Source organism: Sinohyriopsis cumingii, chromosome 12 (genome assembly GCF_028554795.1).
Source record: "Sinohyriopsis cumingii isolate HCF-2022 chromosome 12, ASM2855479v2, whole genome shotgun sequence".
NCBI classification, from domain to species: Eukaryota; Metazoa; Mollusca; class Bivalvia; order Unionida; family Unionidae; genus Sinohyriopsis; species Sinohyriopsis cumingii.
The window spans coordinates 14754895-14781823 of NC_142972.1; the positions used below are offsets into that span (position 1 = coordinate 14754895).

The 26929-nt window shown below is 33.8% G+C and overlaps 1 protein-coding gene across 1 annotated transcript in view; it reads right to left on the bottom strand.

Moving 5' to 3' along the window:
* The window catches only part of LOC149786028 (E3 ubiquitin-protein ligase rnf213-alpha-like), a 374561-nt gene that overhangs the window by 12098 nt on the left and 335534 nt on the right, over positions 1 to 26929 (bottom strand). The window contains exons 82-89 of the mRNA XM_089978102.1: positions 24673 to 24730; positions 21272 to 21477; positions 18322 to 18463; positions 16931 to 16993; positions 11756 to 11924; positions 10005 to 10218; positions 6355 to 6429; positions 2405 to 2596 (exon numbers count right to left, since the gene is read on the bottom strand). Coding sequence (XP_089834228.1) covers positions 2405 to 2596; positions 6355 to 6429; positions 10005 to 10218; positions 11756 to 11924; positions 16931 to 16993; positions 18322 to 18463; positions 21272 to 21477; positions 24673 to 24730 — 1119 coding nt within the window. The remainder of the gene's footprint in view (positions 1 to 2404; positions 2597 to 6354; positions 6430 to 10004; positions 10219 to 11755; positions 11925 to 16930; positions 16994 to 18321; positions 18464 to 21271; positions 21478 to 24672; positions 24731 to 26929) is intronic.

Sequence of the window (26929 nt, forward strand, 5' to 3'; positions counted from 1 at the left end):
GAAATCAAGTTCTTTATTTTATGAAGTATTCTTTAGCTTGGTTGCCTTGCTGTCTTTGATCACATTTATAAATGAGTCAGTTAATTTAAGGTAGTTTATGTTACATACACAATAATATTTTTAACAGTGTTCGATTGATCCATGAAGTGAGTTCACCTGACATACGACCGGGGCCGTTAGAATTTAAGTTTGTAGGATTTGCGTGCCTTTTAACTTTTCTTTTAATCCCCATCCTTTATTTGATTCGAAAGACATAATTAACATGATAATACAAAGGAGGTCAGCTTTTAATTCAGTGCAACACTACAACAAATACTTCCGCAAGTCAGTTATAAAAACACGGTCGGCACTTAATTAGGTTTTCCGAGAAATGCTTGTGGACATAGCTGTTATGGTAGATTGACACATTTTACACATTGCATTTATGATGACTACACTTAAGAGGAACTAAAAGATAGAACTAAAACACAAATTTCACTTAACAAAAATTATTTGTATTTAGGTATTAATGTACTGCCTATACTAGGCATAAGTGACATTTTCACTGATCGAAATTTCCTTGAATATCTCTAATTACGGTGTACTAAGAATGTCATTTGAAAAGAAAATGTAACCCCTTTATATGACTTCTTATTAAAAGTTGATAATTTAAAAATGTTGATTAAAATTTTTAGGTCCTATCTACGAGTGATATATCAGTGTTTCAGTTACTAATTTTAATTGTGATTTTCTTCAAGTTTTAAGAAATAGGGATAAAAAAAAATTATTTTCTGGTTTTAAAAAATGGGATCCACGACTGAACCTGCATTATAAGCAGGTTCATGAGTTATCAGGGTGCGAGTTATCAAAAGAGAGGTGTACAAATATACAAATATCACAACAACAACAAAAAAAACTTAGCATCAGAATTCTAAAAATTGAGTGAGAAAAAAATGGGATCCACGACTGAACCCGCATTATGAGCAGGTTCATGAGTTATCAGGGTGGAGTTATCAAGGGAGTGGTGTACAAATATACAAATATCACGATAACAAAAAATTCTAAGCATCAGAATTCTAAAATTTGAGTGAGAAACTCAAGTAAAGGAACAGTGAGATGGACCAAAATTCTACCAGATTGTGTAAAAGATCACAGGTGTACCTTGTTCAAATTGATTGTATGCTTTATCTTTCAAATTTTAAAATTTACTGCAGAGTACTGTCATTGACACATACAACAGTCCCTAGATGATAATTTGCACCCTGATAACTCACAAACCTTCTTATAATGTTGGGTCAGGCATGGATCCCATTTTTAAAACTAGAAAATACCACCAAAATTGGACCCAATGTTAAAAAATCTTTTTAATTGAATCCTTGATCTATTGCTTGTTTAATCCTCAAAACAAAATTGATAGTACCTGGAAATTTGAATCTACATTATGAAATTATCAACCTTTAATAAAGAAGTCAATTTTGTTTACAAAAAATTCCAAACAACATTCTCAGAACATTGTAAATAACAATATTTGACAAAATTTTGATCAATCAAAACATCATTAACTTCAAATGGTGGCAAACTTTAAGAACAAACACTATTTAAATAAGTTTTGTCAAGTGAAATATGTGCTTTAGTCATATGTTTAATTTGGTTTAAGTGTAATCATTGGTTCATTGTGGAGAAGCGAGTTTCAGATTTTGTAGTGTACTCAAAATTCCTGGATTGGTACTCAAGAGATTTCCTCAAGGATCAGAAGAAGTTTCTCTATTATTTGCAATGAGATCACGGCATTGATGCTTCACAGATAGAACCAAAAAATTTTGAAATTTGATGTTGATGGTTCTTTATTGAAATTAATATCCCTAGTTTTTTAATAAAGGAAATTTTGTTTTGTTGTGAATTACCAACAACAAAAAGCAGTGATGTAATGCACAATGTTTTCATGTACATATGATGGTTGTTAAAACCAGTTTCAGTAATGTTGTTAACAATCTTTCAGAGGTTGGGTATCTTGAAAATAAAGGTAATTATACCAAAAAGCAAACCTCATTAAAAAAAAAAGTTCTTTATTGACAATTATTCAGAACATTATTATAAACTGAGTATTCAGTCATAAAACAGATGCATCCTCCCCACCTTCTTCTCGATGTCCAATAGTGATGGCTTCCCTTTTTTGGGAGGCCTCTCAGTAATGTACACCCTCATACTGTGCAGTCTGTGGTTTTGGACCCAATGTGTGTGAGTTATCCAGGAAGAAATGTACCTGAAGTGCCTTGAAACAATGGTTTCACTGATATTTTACAGATGTTGCATACAAGAACTGTTAATGGAAGGAAAACGCACTTTCAGTGATCTGTTCCCGCTTAAAATTGTATATTCATGTTGATATTAATCTATGTGTAAGTATGCAAGTTTAACAATCTACCTTGGGACTGTACAGTGACTGTTCCATTTTAAGTGTCTCCACCATAAACGTGTCAAGGCTGTTGTCTGGATCACCACCAATGGATTTCAGGAAGCTGATAGCAATGTCAAGGTTATCCAGGGCCTGACACAGATCAGGCAAACTGCGGAACTCCTCACTTATTTTGTGCTTGGCCCCAATAGTCAGGGGTTCCTGAGGGGATGAAACATTGAAAATAATTAAAACAATAGTAAATGGATTGCAAATGATATAATTTTTTTTTTAAATTATGGCATGATTTCAACATGGCCCAGATGCAATATCCCCAAAAATCCCTGTTATATATTTTTGACTGTAATGTTTTAAGGTTACAAATTAATGATCCTTATAATTATATACCTGTATACAGCTGTATATGATATAAATAGAAGTTAAAACAATGGCCTGTATGAAGGTCAATTGTTTCCAGCTATTTGAAAATAAACTTAGTTTGGCAAGGAATATTGTGAGCACAATAATCAATTATTGATTAATCATCTATCAGTTGGCAAACACCACTAACTGATCATGAAATTGGATTATTCCCAACATTAATATGGGCTTGCAAAACTTGCTTCTGTCACCAATTCAGCCTGTCACTGTATATTGAGAAATATCATCATGAATGTTCAAATTTTTCTTGTGCATCTATTCACATTTATTGGAAATGTTTTGGGAATTCATTGAATGTGTTAAAGGATAGGCATTGTTAAACCATACATCCTAATTTCACAGTCCATTAATTGTTAGAGACAGATACATAGAAATACACTGATTTGTGTAAATTCAGGTGGCACAATGTTGGAGACACCTTCATGTTCAGTACATCTTAGTACATAGAACTAAAGATAATTTTTATTTTACATTGCAATAATGTAAGATGGAGAAATTTTAATTTGGACTGCGATTTTCACATCCAACACCATGGTGAAGGATTATTATCCTCATATTCATGAGCAAAAGAGTTTAGGAACAAAATATGGATTGCCACTGATAAAGCATAATTAGGGCAAAATATCCACAAAAACTTTTAGAAATTTAGAATGAACATAGATAAATTGTGGTCTACATAAAACAGGAGTTCCTTGAAGCAACCAATACCACTGGCCATGAAGAATTTCCAGGAATCCAAGCTAAATCATATCTTTTGTTGAAATGCTGAGTGTTGAAACCATCTCCTATATTCTTGCAAGATAAGATTTTCAAGATAACCACCATGATGGCTATATTGGAATTGCAAGATCCAAACCATTTTTATTTAGGACCAACTAGATATCATATGAAGTCTTTTTGTAAAATCCATGTTGATATAGCCAATCATTTAGAAGAAGTAGTGATAGGATTTTCAAGATGGCCATCATAACAGTTATATACAATGAAAATTGGGACTATATTCATTTGGGACCATCAAAATAGTACAAGAAGTCTATCCTGAATACCCTATGTTGATATGACCATCCATTCAGGAAGAGTAGAAATAACAAGATTTTCAAGATGTCTGTTATGGTGACCATACTGAATGTAAAGATTGGCACTATTTTCTTTTACTGGTAACCCCACCATGTTGATATGACCATTTATTTAGGAGTGGTTATAGGAAGATTAATAAAGATGAAGACAGTAGTGGCCATATTGTATGTTAGGTGACAGGGCAATTCAGAGCAGCACAATTTGGAGTGGACAATTCAGAGTGGATGATTTGGAGCAAGCAAAATGGATAATTTGGATGAAGACAATATGGAACAGCATGACAATTGAGATCAAGGCAATTCTGAGAAATAAAAACCATTGCAATTTATCATTAGATGAATTAATATCAGATTGATGTTTACACTACTTATTAAGTTATAATGTTGGTTTCAAGATTTATCAATGACTCTTTTGAGTTTCATTTTCATTTAGATGGTTTCACATTGTTTCCAACTTCCTAGCAATTATCTCATTCTTCTTAAAAAAAATGTTAAGCATACCTAACCAGTTTTCACTTAAGCATGTATTCTGCTCTTATTGCTTGAATGACTGATCATAATTGCCTATAATTGTTGTCATTGTGAAGGTTTCAATATTACTTCATAATAATAATTTGTACCTACATTATATTCTTTCAAAAATCCTTTCAAGTACTCATATTTCATTGTTCTTATTGACTGATAAAATATGGTTGCATCAACACAACTACTCTGGTAGGTACTAATCTATTATGAAAATCAACCAACCAGAATTATTTCCTACAAAATTTTCATTAAACATTATTAAATTAATATAATAGTTCTATATCAAGAATTATGCCACTAGAATTTATACTGATGAGAAAGGAAAAAGAATACTTATGCATGAAGGATTTATGTATGCAAGTGAACAAGCCAACAATGACAGAAAAATCCTGGAGATACTGTGATCACACCTGTAAAATTTGCGTTCATATGGGAAATGGTGAGATCATAAAAGGACCATCCGAACACTCACTCATCTACAACTGGAACAGTGTAAAGTTTGTGAGTTGGTACAAATTTGAAATAATGAGTAGAGGAATCAGAAGAACTGGCATGCATTATAGTTAAGCAACAAATGTCAACTTGAAGCAAGTAGCGCTTCCAAAAATCGACAGTATGAAATGGACTGTTTGCTGACAATGTAAAACAATGGCAAAGCATTTGTAAGATCTGCCTGAACTGTTCATCCACAACTACCAAGAATACAGGGATCTTGAAAGTCGACTTCATGTGGTCATCATAGATTATGAAAATAGTTCATTACTGGACCACTCAGGAGGATGCAGTCACAACATAAACTTAATGGATTCAACATTTAGTTTCTCAACTTGAACAATACCTGCATGTTAGCTGACATTTTATAGTTTAACTATTTACCAATATTTCGAAGTAGAATGTTTCTTTTATTTTAATTATTGAAAAACAAACACTAATTTATAATTACGATGTTGCATTGCATATCATTTTTTTCGGCAATAAAACATTCAATTTCTGTTCAACTTTATAGTTAAACTTAATACATTTTATCAAATTAGATAATCCTTTGGTCCCAAACTGTCTGCTGTGTGAACTGTCTACCCCGAGCTGTCTGCTCCAAATTGTCCACTCTGAATCATCGACTCCATATTGTCCTGCTCTGAATTGTCCCAGCACAAGATGTTAGATCAGTACTATTTTCATTTAGGATCAATTAGACTGGAATGATTGTGTGCACCAAGTTCATGGCATTCTTCCAAGTAGTTTAGGTGGAGTAGTGATAACAAACTGGTGCTAACAGATTTATAGATGACAGATGGATGACAAGCAACAGACAACAGGCCATCTCACAAGTTTTTCTGGTTTGTGACCAGTAAAGGCAAAAAAAAAGAGTATATAAACTTGGAATGAAGTGAAAGCACAGTTAAGTTAATGACTGAAATTAAACAAAAATAGCTGACAATTGATGCTTCCTGGTAAGCTTGGTCACTAGTACATGATATTCTGCCCATTTTACCTGGATGATGGGCAACCTAGCGGTTCTCCTATAAGCGACCACCATAGCTGACAACTTTGAACAAGTCTTACTTTAGAAGACTCAACTTATAAATTACAAATAAAGGTACTAACAGAAATCCTGATTTGCATTCTGTTTATGTATGTTTTGTAACAATATCTTGAGACTCTATGAATTTATTTCTACTTCCAACCATCATATAAACTCATTGGTACATCTGCCAGCATACCACAAATATGGATGCTGATGATGTCATTCAGGAACTATCTATAATGACAAAACTGCTCTGTCCTTTATGGACAGTCCTGTTTCTGTTCCGGGTAATTTTTTCTTTTCCCAAAGGAAGATGCAGTGACAATTGATACTTAAGAAAACTGCATTCATGTAATCAGAATTGTATAGTTCCGCATTACTCTAAATATACAAATAGGAAGATCTGCTTTCACCTGTGGAATTTTCTCTTGCAGCTTTCTGAAAACTGTTGCATTAGTGTATTCAGCTCTATACACCATCAGCTCAATCTACAAAGCATAAAAAGAGAATAAGATTACTCTTAAACAAAATAATTTTAATATCACAATTTAAGGTATACATTTTTTAAATATATTTACACTACTGAGATCATTGCAATAAATAACATGAAAACCATCCATGGAGGTATTGCAAGATAAATGCACTAAATTCATTTTTCTTCAAGGGGTGATAGTCTTTGATAGTTTTTGTGGTACCTTTGAAATATCAACTTGTGCGATTCAATAAACAATAGAATCTAACTAAGAGAAAAGGAGTCTAATGCATGGTAAGTACAAATCACAGGAACATTAAATACAGGCCATGGCTACCCCATTTTTACTGATGGCTGCAGTTGTCCTAATTACATTAGAACATACCAAGTAATGCAACTCAACATGAAACACTTCCTGAGAAAACATAAAGGTTAACCAAAATCATTTGACAGAAAAGTAGGTCTTGGTGACCCAATTTTCACTGAAAGGTATATCCCTGTACATGAGGCATCTTAATATCAACTTACATGACTCTACAAGTAGTAGTGCCCAAGAAAATGATTTAATCACAAATCTTAACCTAGCAAAACCAAGCTAAATGCAAAGGTTAACCAAAATCACTGGACTGTGAAACATAGATCACAGTGAACAAGTTTTCATTGATGGCTGCAGTACTCCTCAAGATGCAATAACATGTTACATGACTTAAGGACAACAGTGTCTGAGAAAATGAACTATGTACAATGGTTAACCTAAATTTCTGGATTGAAAGCAGATCTGCCACTTTGAGCAGAATGAAAATCAGGATGCCAAAGGAAAAAAATCAGGATTTGGAAAAAAATCCAGGATTTGTGTTTGAGAACCTATATTTACAACTTTGCAAAGAAACTGACATCTCCACTGTCTTATGCTATTTACTTAACATATAAAAACTGTATGCTACAGTCATGCTGTGAAAATCATTTTGCTATTTTCATCTTTTATGCTGATATTTATTGTAAATTCAGTTAAGCCACTCAATAGATTTTCATGGCATAACTGTAGTGGAATTTCTGCGTCACTTTTGCTCTCTCTGCACAGTCATCATGAATCAAAAGGTATTTTTCTTAAAACTTTAGTACTTTTAACAATCAGGATTTTGGGGGGAAAAATCAGTAATTCAGGAGTTTTGGATTTTTAAGCAAAAATATGGGATGATTCCAAGTAAATCGGGATAAGTGAAGGTCTGTAAAGGTGTACTGATCCAGATGGCACATCTAAATACCAACTTATGGAACTGTACAAGCAGTAGTGTATATTAATGAAACTAACATTTATGCAAATTGTAATTTTGACCAAATGAACCAAATGCAAAGGTGAAATATCAAATATATGTTGCAGTAATTTATTACTGAAGATGTAGCATTCAAAATAACACAGCTAAATATAAACTTTCATGACTGTGAGATTTGAAATAGTGTTATAGAAAATGACTAAAACATAAATCCTAACCTAAGATAGAGCATGCACACATTCTACTAGAATGTGCAATATAATTTACAAGATGCAATACATAAGAATTGAAATCCAGTGTAACTTGTCTTACTGGACAACTCTATGTAAAATGCACCAAACCACTAAGGACAATAATCATGGGTTACTGACCTTTTCATTATGATTAAAAACTTTACATAAAGGACACCTCCTCATATAGGATAAATAAACATCACTCTCATTTTCATTATCATTTTAACCTTTACATACATCTGTCCATAATAGACAACAATTAAAGGCCAGTCTTGTTTCAATTATTATTTTAACCTTTAATTAAAGAACTCATTTTTAAAGGACAAGAAATAAAAGTCACTTTCTGTTGCCTCATTTTAATCGATATAAAAAGGACACATGCCCATTGAGGACAATGTCACTCCTTTTCATCATTATTTTAACCTTAACATAAAGTACACCTGCCCAAAGGGCCAAAAATTAAGAGTCCCATTCTTTTTCATTATCTTTTCACTGTTCATAAAGTACACCTAATCATAAGGATAACAATTAAGGTTCACTCTTCCTTAATTTTCAGTTTATTTTTACCTTTAAATAAATACAGCTGCTCATAAAGGGCAACAAAAAAAGTGTTGCTCTCCTTTTTATTATACAGGACACCTTGCCATACCAGGTCCCTGAAGCATCTTTATAAACATGCTTCACTGTAAATGGCATAGTTTAACACACAAGGGGCATCTGAATAGTTCCAAATATTTTATTATAATTCTTTTGTTTCCTTGAACCTGCCCATTAATTTAATGCAGGTTAATTGAGAAAAATAATATGATCTGCAGCTGCGTGCCAGATATGTGGAGATATATACATGTAACGTAACACATATAAATGACAGTGACATAAAAATCTTCTGCTACCGTGGGAAAAACATACATTAAAATCAAGGCACTCTTACGGTACTCTCTAACACCTATACAGGTTGACTTTATTAAAGTTTGTGGATAAAATTCTCTATTATATTCTACAATTTTGAGATGGATTCATCATCATTATAAAGATGGTCATGAAGCCATGGAAGATGAAATATGTTCTGGAAGACTGTGGTTTGTCACTGATGAGCTGGAAATGGTTGCTGTGAATTGGGCAAAAGACTTAGATAATACATAGCAGAAAATATGTTTTATAACCATGTACATTAATTTAATAGCTGTTTTTAATATACTGAAGAATCACTTGAGGCTCAAAAGGTTTGTATAAGACGGGTCCTGCATTTGTTGATGGCTGACCAAAGACTGACTCTGTTTGAAATCGCCATACAAACTACTTGCCATATGACCAGAGACATTCAAACAAGATTGTTACCGATGATGAAAAATTTATTTTTGTTTCTAAACTGAGATGTACTCAAACTTTCAAGAGTTTAAAAGAAGTTTTTTTATGATGCAAAACATCTGGTTTGAGTGTTGCCATGTGGTTGGAAGTGCAGTTTTCCCTTGTATGAACAACATATCAGAAAAATTATTCATGAAAGGGCATTTAATAACTGGATAATTAGATGGAGAAGTTTGTACAGGTGCATGGGGAGCATTACTGACATACTATTCACTAATAAAGAACTTTGTTATACAGGACACTAATATTCAGAAAATTTTATAACACCCATTGATCAATTAATGTTTTATTTTCATAGCATATCTAATTGCATCATCTACTGTTGCAGATTGGTATTTTGCATCAAAACAAACTTTGATTAAGCTAATGTCTGTATTCAATTTTTATGTCTTTTCTTTTACCTTGGAAATAATAATTTTATCAACCTCTAATATCAAAATCAACAAAAGCATCAATGAATAACTGAATGCCAGAATAATGTTATCTTGGAAGACTTTCTGATAAATAACTATTATTCAATTTTTAGATGTAATTTTGTCATCTCATCTAAGTGTCTATCCTAAGCTTTACTCAATTTCTACATTAAGTTTTTTTAGCCTCATCTCTTTATCCAACAAACACCTACCTATATACATCTCTAATTAGCTTAAGACACAAATTTCCTCTACCATAAATAAAAGTGTCTTAAGTGTTTCACATTCCAAGAAAACCATTACCTCCATGTCTATCCTAGACTTTCCAAAGAGAAATCTATCCATAATCTGTCTCTCTAGGTTGGTGAAGTTGTACTCAATAGTTGTTCCCTTGCCAACCTCAAAGGAATAGTTACAGTTGGCCAAAACCAAGGGCAGAATATCCTGCTCTGGGTGATAGCTGATCAGGTGAGCTGGAGTTATGTCCCTTACTTTCACGTGTGGTATCTCAACAACTCTGAAATGAGGAGAATTGATAGGAATTATGCTGTTGTTGTAGGGTTTAACGCCATTTTTCAACACACGATAGGCTATACATGGCGGCCAGTATTAATAATGGAGGAAGAACCTGGGAAAATCCCGGAAAGAACCACCGACCCACAAGAAGCTACTGGCAAGCTTTCTCACCAGAAATTATGCAAATTCTTTTAATAAATACAAATAAATTTCTCATACAATTGTACAGATATTTAGGGCATTTTCAATTCTGATTCTGATGACAGGTTTGTATAAATAAAATGTTGCATGATGAATTTTTTTTCTTTCTAATTCCCAACATCAAATAAGTCTCATGAAATTGTGGCTCTTCACATCATTGAATCGGACACAACTGGAGTACCATGAATGGCACATTACATGCCCATACTATGTTTAATAGTCCCCTTATTTAGATAACTGAAATTTTGTGCAGCAACAAATTTTCTTCTGACTGTGGACCTTTTTGTCATCAAAATTAATTGAGAACTTCCTTACCCCAAGTGCAAGCCTTTCACAAATTTTGATAACTATAGATGGTGGACAACTAGAGTTACTGTGCAGAAATAAATCAGAAAGAGATGGACAAACATCATAACATTGTATGTTCTGTCTTATGGCAGGCTTGAAAATAAGTTAATTGTCTTTCTAATTTTACTAATGGCCAAAACAACCAGTGTTCATGTTGTTGAAACAAAAATGGTTTGTCTTAGTTCAGAAATGACCCTTTAAGGATATAGAGTATGAATCTGTACTCATTCACCTTTGATTAAATAAACATCCAGTTTAGGTCGATTCACAAGCTTCACAGACAAAAGAAAAAACCCTACAAAATACATATGTACTGCAAATAGCAGGTGATACTGCCATCTCATGCACTTTTTCCTACTAAATGACCTTTCATTAAAGTAAGTTATAATCCAGACAAGGATACATAGCAACAAATTTCATTTTCCCCTGCCATGACCTAAATGAAGTGAGCATGGATATGGTATTTGAGACACCATTTAGCTGAGATATATACTTGTGTAATGTTTCATGAAAACCTGTTTAACCAATACGGAGATATGGGCCAGCTGTGCAAATGCTAAAAGACAAATGGACGGATAATGCCATAACATAATATGCTAGACTGAAGATGGGCAGATAAAAATGACTTTATCATATTAGTACACAGGATATGATCAAACTTTGCCCGCACATAATTATGTAGGTAATTTAGGAGTTCACATTAAACATTTTCAGTGATGAGAATGTATGTATCATGTAGCCTCAGAGTTTGGCATTACCAAAATGCAAAGAGAGTTATCAAATGACTACGCATCACCAAAATGCAAAGAGAGTTATCAAAAGAATATCTGATATCATGCATAACAATTGTGAACACAGAGGCGAAAGGAAGGTTCTACTAATGTGCAATACAAGCCCTATCAGATATGCAGATGAATAGATCTATAACTTTATTAACCAACTTTTGTAGATAAATGTTCAAATTGTGATGAATGACTTGTGTTTGTTACCTTCTTTTGACCTCTCTGTAGTAGTTATCCATGAACTCATTTTGTGTACGGAACAGGAACTCCAGTACAGAGTAGGCACACTGGCCTGTATCACTCGCTGTAGGCAGAAGTTGGGACACAGGTGTGTTGCTATCAATACGGCGTCCACGGTATTCTTTAGGTACAAACTCTGCCAGGATTGGAAAAGTAGTTAAGTTACAAGTCTTTCATTTTAATCCATGATGAAATTAGCAACACTGTTAAAAGATCAAGTAAGTTTTGCAATCTAATCACTGTAAATTTACTGTGAATGAATAGGATACATAAAACGCACTCCACCCTCACTCCTACCCAAGAATATCATGGATGGTATAAAATAAGCATGTATGTCTCATAGTTCAATAGTTCCAGGTATCATCAAGAAATGACTGACTGGACAGCACTGACCAATGGGTTCCAATGGCCTTGATCTTTTAACAAAAGTAATAAGTTCTTACCTTGGCAAAACAACAATCATTAATGAATTTTGTTGCAAAAAGATGGTAAGGTCCACCAGTTATTATGCTGAAACCATGACTTAAGAATTTTTCATATATGCCAGAAAAATTCAAAAGGACACATTCTGATTGACATTAAAAAATACCCAAATTGACAAATGGGAGTTCTGCTAAGAAAACTGACTTCATAAAATATGTTTTCACTTAAACTAGTAAATGGACACTTGACTGAGTCTTATCTTGTGTGAAATTGCCTTGTGACTTTCTTAAATAGTATAATGTAATAAATAACCTCTACCTGGGAACAATGCAGTTCATATAGTTCCCTGCCTCAACAAAGTTTGGGAGTAGACCACTATTTAATGGGTAAAAAGGGTATCCTAACAAACAGTGGCAGCAATTGGCACCATTTTCATAAAGAGGACCATCTAAATATCATGTCTACTGGTGAAAACACTTTAAGCCATTGTTCTTTAGACTTCACTTGTCTATTGGAGTCAAAGTCTATGGCATTGTTTTTAAGATGTTTGATAATGCATTGTAAAGGTGCCATATCTAGTTGGACAAAATTTCATCACCCATGCTCTGTACCAACCACAGAACACAACAAGGTGGCATTATACAGGTGTGGTAATCAGAGCTACATAGGTGACATTATACAGGTGTGGTAATCAGAGCTACATAGGTGGTCTACTCAAGCAGAGTCTCAAATAGTGTATCCTCAATCTCTGCTAGACTGACCCATGAGCCACTGCTTTCTAAGACCAATTCTGCAGAACTCATAAATAGCTAAGAAGGAAGAGAAAAAAATGGTATTGATAAAGTGTGTATGAGGGCAATATGCAGTAGAAGCAGATATTATAGGTGTTGATCCTATGGGCTCAGCTGATAAATCAAACAGGTACATCTGACCACCTGTCAAGAATCAAGATGAGGTCAAAGTTGTGTGCTGCACAGAATTGGTTTCAACCTAGTATCTCCTCATCGCAGCTACATGTATTCTCTCTTCTACCAGCAGTGGATGCAATCCATGACAAACAGGTTGCATCAATTAGCCATTTATTACAATATGCAAGAGGGTGCATCAAGCTATCATAAATATATGAGTGGTGTCGTGGTAGTGTTGGTGGTAGTTGGCTGTTTGAGGATTTTGTCCCAAAATGCCAGCATGTGGATAATTGACGTATGGCAGAAAAAAAATATATAAAAACTAATTAAAGCAAAGAACTGTGAATAGGAAATGGCACATATGAACCATAACCACATTTCACAGTGATTCAGTGAAACCTGTCGACAGCAGCCATCCATGGGAAAAGGTCAAACTGGCATTTGTACACAGGTGACCACTGAATGCAGGTTCACCTTTCAAACTTGTTTTCTGAACAAATACTACACACCAAATACCATTAATATTTATTATTATATGTATTAATATTAATAAGTTCATATTATAAGAATTCACTTTAAATTTGACATTCATAAATTCTGGTGGAAAAGAGTTTCATTCAAATACTTATTCAAATTTTCCCTCTATTTTTCATGTGGAATGTTTTTCCTTTTGCACCTAGAGCCAGTTGTATCCAAAGTAACAGACCTCAGCCAAATATGGAAAGTCAACGCGACCACTGACAGGTCACCTTGCTCAAACAAGTGTGATATCTTTTAAGCTATATCACTGTTCTCATGTATTTACTATCAAATGTGCACAATTTTTCATTCTCAGTTCTGTATTCTCGCAGAATTTGGCAAATTAAACATTCCTTGAAAATTCTGAACATTATTGTTATACACCTGTTACCATTTTTATCTCAAATAAGGATGGATATTAAATGTAGCTCTGGTATGTACACACTGATATCTTTGCATCTTGAGCATACAGGTTTATACAAACTTTTCCATACTATTATAAGAAATAAATAATTATTATTTTTAAGTCCAAAGACTTATAATATGCATGTAAAAATATAACATTTTCAGTGTCTCAAAACTTACAGACACAAAAGGTGAAGACAGCAACCAGTACAAAAAATGTCTATCGTGTTCCAGTTCTTATAGTACATGAAAAAATTGCAACAATTTCATGTCCAAACTTTTAAAGGTCATACAAATTAATTTTTAAAAATAAGGGTGTCATAAAGCTTACAGTGTATCTAGACTTACCATAATGATGGTTAATTACAATCCACTGATATGGATTTCGTACATACAATCCTGATGAAGAGTGCACCAAAGTCATGTGAACTTGATCCAATTCCAACATCACTGCTGCTTGAGTGCTTAGATCCAGTATTGCCTTCACTAACTGATGTTATTAATTCCCCTCTCTCATCTGGGGAATTCCCATCATTTTTCAAAACTGCCATTGTAAAGCCTCTGCTGAAGAAACCAACACTAGACCATAATGATTTAAAGAACTACTGCCCAGTTTCTAATCTCCCATTCATATAAAAAATCTTAGAAAAGGTTGTTCTATCCCAGCTTGTATCTCATCTAAATTCAAACAGTCTTTTTAGCAATGTACAATCTGCATATCGCCCTTGCCACAGTACTGAAACTACTCTTCTAAAAGTAGTTAATGACATTCTCTCTGCGTTGGATAGCAGAGAGATTACAGTCCTCACCCTCCTTGATTTGTCTGCAACATTTGACACAATACACCATGATATATTACTTCACCGTCTCCTGCATGTATTTGGCATTCATGATACAGCCTTACTGTGGTTCAAATCCTACTTGGTCAACAGGACACAAATTGTGTCTGCAAATGGAATACACTCCAGCCCAGTTGATCTATGCTGTGGTGTTCCACAGAGGTCTGTTCTTGGACCCGTTCTCTTCATTCTGTACACTCAGTCACTCTCAAGTGTCATAGATCATCATCCAGTGTCTCACCAATTGTATGCTGATGACACTCAAATATACAAATCTAGCCACCCAACTGAAGTTGATGCTACCATCCAAGGTGTAGAGAGGTATGTTTCTGATGTGAAATCATGGATGACATGTAACAAGCTGCAGATGAATGATGATAAAACTGAGGCCATTCTGATCACAACACAAAGACTTTCTCATTCACATCCTTTACCTCAAACAATAAATATCAGCAACACCAACATTAAATTCACACAATCAGTATGAAACCTTGGTGTTACTCTGGACAGTACTCTCACATTGCACCAACATGTCATGAACATATGCAAGGCTGCATATCTTGAGCTGAGATGCATCAGCTCAATTCGCAAATAACTTTCAGTTGATGCCACTAGAACAATTGTTCATTAGTACTTTCAAGACTGGACTATTGTAACTCGATTCTGTCTGGTTCATCTCAATATCTGCTCCAGAAACTTCAGAAAGTTTAAAACATAGCTGCTCGGATCATACTTAGAGTACCACAATCAGAGCATACCTCCCTGCTGCTCTGTACCCTACGCTGGCTATCCATTCGATCCAGAATCAAACACAAAATTTGTTCTCTGTGCTACGTTTCATTGTCGGACTCTAGTCCAACATACCTATTGACCTCAAACATGAGTACACACCAGCAAGATACTTATGCTCCTCTTCTGACAATCATATACTCATTATTCCAAGTATGAAAACAAATTCATATGGACAGCGTTCTTTTGCATACCAGGGCCCAGCAACGTGGAATGAATTGCCTACTGAACTTAGACACAAAGACACAGTGATCACATTCAAGAGGGCTCTCAAAACTCACTTATTTCAACTGCAAGAACAAACTTAAAGACCTAATAATGTTTCCTACCTTAAATATTCTCAGCATGTTTTTTTTTAATGTTTTCTAATTTCATGGTGTTTGTTTTTGTAATCATATCATTATATGTTTTTCATCTTACAGATGTTGTCTAATGTTGTAAAGCACTTTAATAGAGCTTCTAAAGATTAGGCACTATACAAAGTCCTCATTATTATTATTATTATTATTATTATTATAGTGTTGTCTGAATTCGATTTTTTGCATTATATGCTGTGTTTAAATGTTCTTTGAAGAATCCATAGGAAAAAGGTAAGTATAATGAAAATATGCCTGTCATTACTGCTTGCAGTTTTCCTATGAGGCTAAAGTTTACAAGAAAAATGACAAATGGAATTTCTGTCTACATTAAAAAGAATTATTTCATGTGTTGAAGGTTTCAATTATTCAATGTAAATTCATAATGGATTTTAAGGATCTTTAATGACAAGATTGAATCTACATTTATACACAAGGAATTTTATTTGTTGCATGAGATTAATACCATTGTGTACATAATTTACTGAGAACAGCTGCACCAAATTTCAGCTTAAAATTGAAGGAATACAAAGCAAACAATAACTAACTGATTGCAAGTAGCTGTTCATTAAAATTCAGCAAGTGAAGTACTGTCAGTGAGTGTCAGAGATTCTGGTACTGTTATGACTAACACTGTTATAGGTGATCCCTCTGCAAGTATGCTGTAGGGAATTACCTTGCTGATTGTCTCATGGGTTTGATTGGAGAATTTTGGAGTCATGCTCTGGAAACAAAAGTGTAATGGACAAATGGATAGATCAATGGATGGAACCCGTTTCTATATCCCCTGCCAATATCATTCTATGCAGATAACTAAATACTGATCTGTAAACCCTATGATTCCACAATGTAAGGTGACTGTATTTTTCATAATTTATATATAACAAAACATTTCTATCTTACTCAAATATTTTCTGATAAGGTCCCAAACCTCTGCATACTCATCCAACAATCTTGGTAATTCATCTGAAAAAAGGAAGGTACTTTCTTCATGATTTCTCAAAAGGTAGTCAATACAGCAGTGAAACCCAGCTATAACATTATATATATATATATATATATATATATATATATATATATATATATATATATATATATATATATATATATATATAATTCTCAAAAGGCACTCTATACAGTAGAACCCTGCAATAACATGATCGTTGGGTCCTCATAAGTTCTCAAAAGGCATTTATTACAGTAAAATTCTGCAACAACATGATGGTCTGGGTCCCCCTGGTATTCTGCAAAAATTACTATTTCTGTCTTGAAGTCGAACTTATTGACAATTGAGAACTACAAAGTACAGGTACCTAAAAATGCCCTTTCAGAAAACAAAGTACTTGAGCTGTTAAAGTCCTAAAAACAGGCACTCTACTTACTGTTACATCCTACATGTGTCTATTATAAAAGAATGCAATAATAAACATATTTTTAAAACACTTTAGTCAACCTATGTTCCTTGAATATTTAAAAGAATAACAGAAAGAAAAGGAAAACTCTTGTTTGCTCTAGGAATCTGACACATTCTACAATAGATTTATGCAATGATATAATACTTGTACAAACATAGACTGACTTGTATATTTTTCATACTTTCATAATACATGTCATATCAAGACAATTATTGTGATATGCTTCATGATACACCATGACTAGCACTATGTGGCTCTACAGTATACATATAGCAGGTATTGTGTGTGTGTGTTTATAAGGCATGGTATACATACAGCAAGTATGGTATACATACAACAGGTATGGTATATATATATATATATATATCACATATATGGTATACATACAGCAGGTAATGGCATACATACAGCAGATATGATATGTATATATGTGTATATATATATATATATATATATATATATATATATATATATATATATATATATATATATATATATGTATCAGGTATGGTATACATACAGCAGTTATGGTATAATCAGAATTTCAGTATACTCTAAAATAACAAGGATTCTATTGCAAAATAATTTCAACATAGAGTTGACAATGCCACAGCCTCTGGATGATGAGGGCAATCCAATAAGTTCACTTCACCAACAAATGGTATTTTACTGTTCTCTAAATAACATGGGTTGTGCCGAATATTTTGCTTGGACTTTTTATAGTAATGGCTTTGCAAGACAACTTTAACACTGATTTGATGCTGCAATAGCCACTAGATCACATCACTGACAAACAAATCTAGTGTTTATTTCCCCAAAAGGGAGATAATCATACAGGTGGCAGCATGAGTTTTTGTATTTTCCATGCATGGTACAAACCTCCATCGGACTGATTTCTGAGCATCCCTACTGTGATGGTGGAGGCTTCAGCACGATCAAGCTTCCTTTGATATTTCTGGAACAGAATTCTCTGCAACTTCAAGATGTTGGGAAGGAATCGAATTGCCCGCAGATGGTGTTCCTATAATACACGTTAAAAACAAGTTACCATGGACAGTGGCCTTGAACCTTTAATTGGGTTCTGTTGGATATGAACTTATAATATTTACATTAAAGTATTTGCTGGAATTATGTAGCAAATTGCTGGCTGTGTTCCTATAAATACATAGTAAAAACAAACTGTTACCATGGACAGTGGCCTTTCTGTTGGAATTAAAGTTCTAAAATTTATTTCAATTGTCTGACAAGCTTTAATAACTTGTTCTAAATATTCTACATGCTATTTAGATGGCAATGCTGAGCTTTATCTGCAGAAAACTAAAGTACTGAACATTTAAAGTTGTTATTTATAACCCTTACATATGATTTCATTCCAAATTTGATCTGCAGACCTTAAAGGAGTCAAATTAGTGGCGTAACAATAATTGCTGTCAAGGTCAGAGAGCATGGTTGCACAGTCCCAAATTTTTATAAAGACTTTTCATAGATTTTGTTCTTAAGGACTTGTACAAGTTTTCAGCGAGTATTTATTTCCTACCTAAATTGAAATTATCTCCATATATTGCTTTGTTTATCACTGCATAGACTGATAGCAATATTGTGGAAAATACCCACAAATAATAAGCACTCTAAAACAGCAAAAGGATGCTACTGCATCCAGAAACTACTCAACTTTTTTTATGTATCATTCAAAACATTTAATTTTATCCCATTTTATTGTGTAACAGTATTGAAAAGTTGCAAACAACAAAATTTATGAATGCAAAAAGTGATACATATAAAGTTTTAAGCATTTTGTACATGCAAATAAATATATTCCAAGACTTTTCAAGGACAACCCTCAACTTCAAGGATTTTATTAAGTCTGTGAGGACCAAGCATAGGTTTGAAAATAAACTTGCACAAGTGATAAGATATTGATATTGTGTGTCCTGGGTCAAGTTACTGAAAATCAAGTTTTCACATTGTTTGATGGTTTGATTTTTTGCTGAACATGTTTAATGGTCATGGAACCAGGACAAATTTTGTGGCCTAAGACCCATTTACCACCAGCATAAATCTAGAACATTTTGATGTCCTGTCTGCAATTTTAGCTACCTGTCTTCAGACTCATACTAACATTGTCAGACTGTCTAAGATCAGACTTCTAAAGAAACTCACAAAGTATGCATATGGCTATTTATATCCATCTGATCCCCTTAGTAGCTGCCACAACCAAATTCTGCATGAATCAGCTAATAAAATTACAGTTCTTGGTGCATATCAAATTTTTATTATGATGGTTGCCCACTTATAAGACCACCCATTCTGCAGCAGGAACGTCGCCTTATAACAGGGGTGTCTTTACTTATGAGTGGGATCAAAAGTGACTAGTGAATTACATATGAAGTAAGAAAGTCACAATTAATTCTGAAACATTTACTTTGTTCATTTAAAAATCACACAGTTGTGGAATCAAGTAAGTTTGATACAAACTGTTACTGTCATTTTAAAAAGATAATGACATTGTTTGTACAACTGTCTTAATATCATTGCCATTTCTTGAATCGTTTGACCAGTAAGTGGAATGGCATGTGCAATGCAAAACCATTAGAACACCTTGTTGTTTAAATCAGGATACAAGCATATCCTGACACTAACAATTTTTCTTTCTCCATTCATTCCATCTTCCCATTTATGCAGAATGTTTTCCTTCTCTTTTACTTATTCAAGTCTTCCTGACATTTTTCAGCAAGGATCCTCAAACTATCCTCCTTTTCATCAAGACAAATTACTTTGACATTTTCTTCAAACCTGAGTTTTTTTCCCTTGCCAACGTACTGAATTTTTGGCAAGAACTCATTCCTTTGTTGCCAACTACATAACTGTTAAAATAATCTGCAGCATTTAAATGAAATGCCATGTGTTTATAAAGGAAGTGATTTTGATATGTAATTCACTTGTCAATGTCTGGTACCCTGCTGAGTTTACATTTTTATGTGGGAGAATCCATTATGAGGCTATGATACAATTTTTAAGTCATGCAGATTTTGTGATGAACCATATGATTTATCACAGCTGTTAGCTAGTGTAATATTGATAAATATCATTAGTAATACCAGCCAATAAATATCAAAGAGAAATTATCAACATCTAAGGGAAGCAAAAAAGGATGTCACACCATACTTCACATGACATTTGTTAGCTATTGTAATCTTAACAATTATCAGCAGTAATAACAGCCAGCAATTATCAAAGTGAGGATCACATGGCAGTAAGGATAATTTGATTACTTACCACTTTGTATATAATAAAGTTTGATTCTTTTAACAGCATGTTGGAAAAATGTGGCCACATGTGAGTTATAAATTTTACATTTTCACACTAATATACTGGACACTGGTCATATGAGAGGGGTGGCCATCCTTGAGACGTACTTTTGAACACAAACTTGTTGGTGCCATGGAATTCTGTCCATAAAAAGTGGGTGGCTGCTGGCTCAGGTGACATTCAAGAGAGGGACAAATGTGACAGATCTCGTCTATATTAAATTTGTGGGCTTAATCTTACAAATGCTTGAATACAGTCTAAAAGAGCATTCTCAGGCACTTTAATGTTAGAGCTGAACAGTTCAATAAATTAATAGAACCCTAGTGTGCTGCATATTTGCAGAAAAAGACATTTAACAGATAAAATCAATTTCTTAAACTATAGCTCATACATCTGTACAATTTTATAATTAAACTATGGTGAAAGCAATAAACACCTTTGTGACTCCTACATCTCAAATAACTTTTCACTTTTTTAATTGATATGAAATTTTCCTAAAATTGCCAAGAAAATTAAATACCTCATTTAGGAAAAGCTCTAGAACCTTGTGTTGTCCCTGATATTTCTTTTTGGCCACCATCTGAACCTCAAATTCATGGCGTAAGTGGTCCATGGTGATCCGTGATCTGAAGCGCCACATGGAGGGAATTTCCTGCAGCATTTCAAGAGGAATATTTTCCTGTGGTTGGGCAATCTCATACAGAAGGCATAGGAGTGGATCCGAACCTGTAATTTATTGTATTGGAATCATGATAACATACAAATTAAGACTGGATAGAATGATGTTTGACTTGTGTTGGTCTATCTCATACAGAAGGCATAGGAGTGGATCCGAACCTGTAATTTATTGTATTAGAATCATGATAACATACAAATTAAGACTGGATAAAATGACGTTTGACTTGTGTTGGTCTATCTCAAACAGAAGGCATAGGAGTGGATCCGAACCTGTAATTTATTGTATTGGAATCATGACAACATACAAATTAAGACTGGATAGAATGATGTTTGACTTGTGTTGGTCTATCTCATACAAATGGCATAGGAGTGGATCCGAACCTGTAATTTATTGTATTGGAATCATGACAACATACAAATTAAGACTGGATAGAATGATGTTTGACTTGTGTTGGTCTATCTCATACAAATGGCATAGGAGTGGATCCGAACCTGTAATTTATTGTATTAGAATCATGATAAGATACAAATTAAGACTGGATAGAATGATGTTTGACTTGTGTTGGTCTATCTCATACAGAAGGCATAGGAGTGGATCCGAACCTGTAATTTATTGTATTGGAATCATGATAACATACAAATTAAGACTGGATAGAATGATGTTTGACTTGTGTTGGTCTATCTCATACAGAAGGCATAGGAGTGGATCCGAACCTGTAATTTATTGTATTAGAATCATGATAAGATACAAATTAAGACTGGATAAAATGACGTTTGACTTGTGTTGGGGTTTCTCATAAAGAAGGCATAGGAGTGGATCTGAATCTGTAATTTATTGTAATGGAATCATGATTACATATAAATAACTACTGGTTCAAATGATGAATGCTCCTAAAATTCTGCAGTAAATGGAAATACTTTTTCACATTTACAACTTTTAATCTTAGTTTCCTCCCTACAAGTAATTTTTGATCAAGTTAAACATACAATTAAAATCTTATCAATTTATGGGGTTTCTACATTGTGCTGGACACAAAATTATTCAAATACATACAGTGCCTCATGCAAAATATCTAAATGGGACAAGATCAAATTATTTCCAGATTAGCTCGACAACAGAATGTATACTGAAGTATTTACATTGCACAAATACATGCACAAATTTCAATATGTATCTTAAGAAAAGATATCTTACTGTCTGTATTAAAGAACACGGAATTATTAACTTTAGGATATGAGGATCAACTTTACAACCTTTCACTCTTCGTTATAAATGTCATAATTCCCAGAGGTCCTGGGAAAATACAGATCTTTAATCATGATTAAAATTGTAATGGTGTTTTGAAAAAATTGGTCTTTTTTCTGCATCCCAAAATAGATATTTGTATAATTAGAGTCCCATTGAATAGTGCATCATAGAAAATTCTAGTGTTCTATTATTAAGCATGTTTTTAGTCTCAAAACAACTCAAAAACTAAATGCAGAGATGCTACCAGAAATTTATCTCAAAGGAGGATTTTCTCCATGCCACCAAACTATGGGGGGAGTAGAAAAAGAGTGGGGAGAGAGGAAATACCATTACCAGTAATTCAATATTTACCATGCGCTTAAATATCCATATCTCTCTCTTCCTGTTGTACTCTATTAGAGCTCTAAATCCTTAAAAGCTGTCCGCTCATGCTTAATAAGCATTAATCTGTTGTGTTTGAGCTTAATGTGTTCCTTATCTGTGTATGAACATTGTTCTGTGCTGAGAACCCCTTTCACAGTCTGTAATTTAATGGGGTACATGCATAGCTAGCTTAGCCATTTTGAACAAGTTGGGAAACTGTTTTTAATTGTTGTTATGTACAATTTTCCACAGGTTGAATGTTTCCTGGATATCTCTGCTCCAAAATAAAAATTTCCCTGACATTAATTCTGCTAAAGTTTCATTTTGTGAATCAGTGATTTGTGGATTACTATGCCTGATTTCAGACCAGTTCCATAATGCTGTATTAGTGTTTTAAGTCCACAATGCTATAGTCTGCTTGTTCAATAAGAACAATTTTGATCAAATAAATATCCTTACAGTTTAATTTCCTTGTAGAATGTTATTTATTCAAGTTATCTTAACCATTAATGTGTTATATAGTTTGCAACACAACATTCTTCAGAGTTTTAGAAAAGAAATGAAAACTGCACTCTGCTTTTATAATGCCTGTATTTTAATTAGACTTGGTATCCTCCACTTAATTTCAAAATACTGCTGTTAACTGGCAACATGTCTGTTCTTGTCCATCCAGCATGTACATCAGACTTGTATTCAACATCATGTTTGGATTCAAAATCACTTATTGGTATTTCCAGTAACACCTTCCCTGCTCTGCTAATCTGATATATAAATCACTGTCATTATCACTATCATCAGACAATATTTGTTGAATGAAATCATCATGTGCAGATGAACCATGTAGAGATTCACCCATCTGGAGTTTTCTCTGTAGCACATTTATCAAGCATTGTAAACCTTCTAAGATGAATGCAAAATGAAAACTATGAGAGAATGCTTGTTCCAGAGCTGAATTATACTAATTAAATTCGTGTCACTCTGAAGCAATAAGATGTTTAACAGTTGCAACCTGAAAAATGACATGTGACAAGCACTACAACACATCTACCAGCAGTGTGACTTATGTAAAAAGGTTAATAGTTGAACAGAAATTGTATATTGAGCAGAGTACATTTTTATATGTGTAACTCTGAACTAATTTGCAGCCATTCTCATGTATCACTGCTTTCCAAGTGTGCAAATTTGTAAAAATTATGTGCAGTTCGTACACTCGCATATCTTGGCATCATCTTTGTATTACACGCAGTCTCTATCTTACATGCAAAGGCAATGCAAAATGAACATAATCTATTAGGAAAGACTTTAATCAGTGTTTCCCTTTACCCTCATTTGTGCTTCAGAGACCCCCAGATTTTTTATTTCACCCCCCGTTTTGATATTAAAGTTTGTTTTTTACTCAGTCTGACCCCAATTTTTGACACCAAGGGGAATTTTGACCCCCAGTCTTGCACCCCTAGGGGATGCACTGCTTTAATTTACTGACAAAATAGGAAATTCCTATCTCCATAAAATAATCAACAAGACCAATGGGCCAATACAAATTCCAGATTTTTCATGAAATTTCACAGTTGTTTGACCAAAAAAGGGAGGCAGATATGAAGGAAAGGAAACAAATCAAACACATAATTTACCAAGTCTTTTGTCCTGGGCTAGTTGTTGGTTGCATTCTTTCAATATATTTTCCATGTTCTGTAAAGTAAAGCAAGAAAATGCTTAGTAATTCTTCAACATATATTTGTAAACAAAAAAACAAAACAATTGATCAACTAAAGTTTCAGAAAAATTTTCCTCCCTGAATTAAAATATGCAGACAATGAAAACATGATTAATTAAAGAGTAATGTAAGAGTTGTCATGCAACCTGTTCTTCCACAATGCCAGCAGCTTGCTCGGGCAAAAGTCAATCTAGATTTCTACTATGATTAAAACCTGCTTTCCATCTTTTTCAGTAAAAACAGAGTACTGAAAAAGCATGATACCAAGATAAGGTACAAGGTTAATTATTTCAATGTATTTTCAGCAGTTTTTATTTTGAATACACATGAAAAGACATTGATATCTGATTCTACTAAATTATAACCACATGGTATATAAAATAGATAGTGAACTTAAAGAATGGAAAGACAAATGAATGAATAGAGGTGAAATCAATATTCATACTCTATTTTATGTGTGTGGAAAAAGAAAAATTACTATGGAATTCAAAATTACTTGGTAATGTAAATAAATAAAATACTGAAGGAATTAAATATTGTTTAAATAACACACAATACATAGGTTCAATATAAACTTTATTATAAATATAAATAATCTTTAGCATAATGGTGGCAAATCCTGTCATAGTACGCTGCACCAGCCAAGCTCTGAATTTTTTCTATAGGAATACCTCAGGAAGAGAGACTTGGAGGGGTTTGTAGGGTTGTGAAGAGTGTCTGACACCAATATGTGGAGCAGCAAGGGGCTGATACAAGGTATTTAGGGACACTAATAACCGAAACTCGATAAGTTTGATCCTGAGGATTGCTATGATAACAAACATCAGCCGATACTCCATACATGCACCGTAGGAAGCGGGTATGAAGTATATGGGCATAATAGTTGAGTACAAGTAAGTACTGACACAAATTGGGAGTCAAAAACAACGTTGTGAATGCATGAAACATGGCAATGGCCCCTGAATTGTTTCTATAGGAATACCTCAGGAAGAGAGACTCAGTGGAGTTTGTAGGGTTGTCCAGAGTGTCCAAAACCTGTATGTGGAGCCGCAAGGGGCTAATACAAGGTATATAGGGACACATAACTGAAACTCGATAAGTCTGATCCTGAGGATTGCTATAATAACAAACATCTGTCAATACTCCATACATGCACCGTAGGAAGTGGATATGAAGTATATGGGCATAATAGTTGAGTACATTTAAGTACTGACACAAATAGGGGGTCAAAAGCAAAGCTGTAAATGCATGAAACTTGGCAATGGCAATAACATTAGCCGATTTGATAAAGGACCCCTAGAGCAGAGCTAGAACGGTACGCTATGCACAACATGGTGGAAGGAGAGGAGGCGGGTGGTTCTTTCCGCAAATAATGTTAAAAATTAAATGCAGCAACTGCACTGAAAGGTATGCATCTATACAGGTGTATCAGTTATATGAATGACACCTAACTGACAATGTTTGATCACATGCTTCAACTCAGTCATCTGATTGGTTCAACATGACAATGTATCTAAATTTAGTTACTAGCTTATTAACATATATTGGCTGCAATGACATCATGTCTGAGCAGAGAACCATAGTAGACAAAGAGAGGATGGACTGTGTATTACTTAAAAATACATTTAACCAATTAAATTATAGCAAAATTTGCAAGATTGAAGTAACTGAAATTTTTTTTCACCTTTCTGTTCCCAAGATTTAGTATATGCTGTACACCATTCTGTATTACAGTATTTTAATATACTGTAGTTGCAGTTCATAATGCCCAGTCTTATTCACAGAGATTAATGGTAAAAAAAGATACAAATGTTTAACCACTGAACCATGCCATTTTCAACCATTTTTACTTGGCCAAAAAGTATTTTTACCTTTTTGTATATTATAACAATATATTTTTTGCTGAACTATAACATGGATTTATGTCCATAACTTTGACAATATCATAATATTTATAGCCAGGCTTGCGAAAAATGATGTTATGCAAACAATGTACAAATTTGTTATCAAAGATCTGGTGGTGGTGGTGGTACATAATACTGTAATTAACCAACAGGGCTAATCACAATCTATGCAGAAGGCACAATTTGTATCTTTCATGTATCCTGCTTAAAAAAGAAATTGAATTTGTTATTTAGTTGTATCTATAAACATTGTATTTATTATTTGATTGT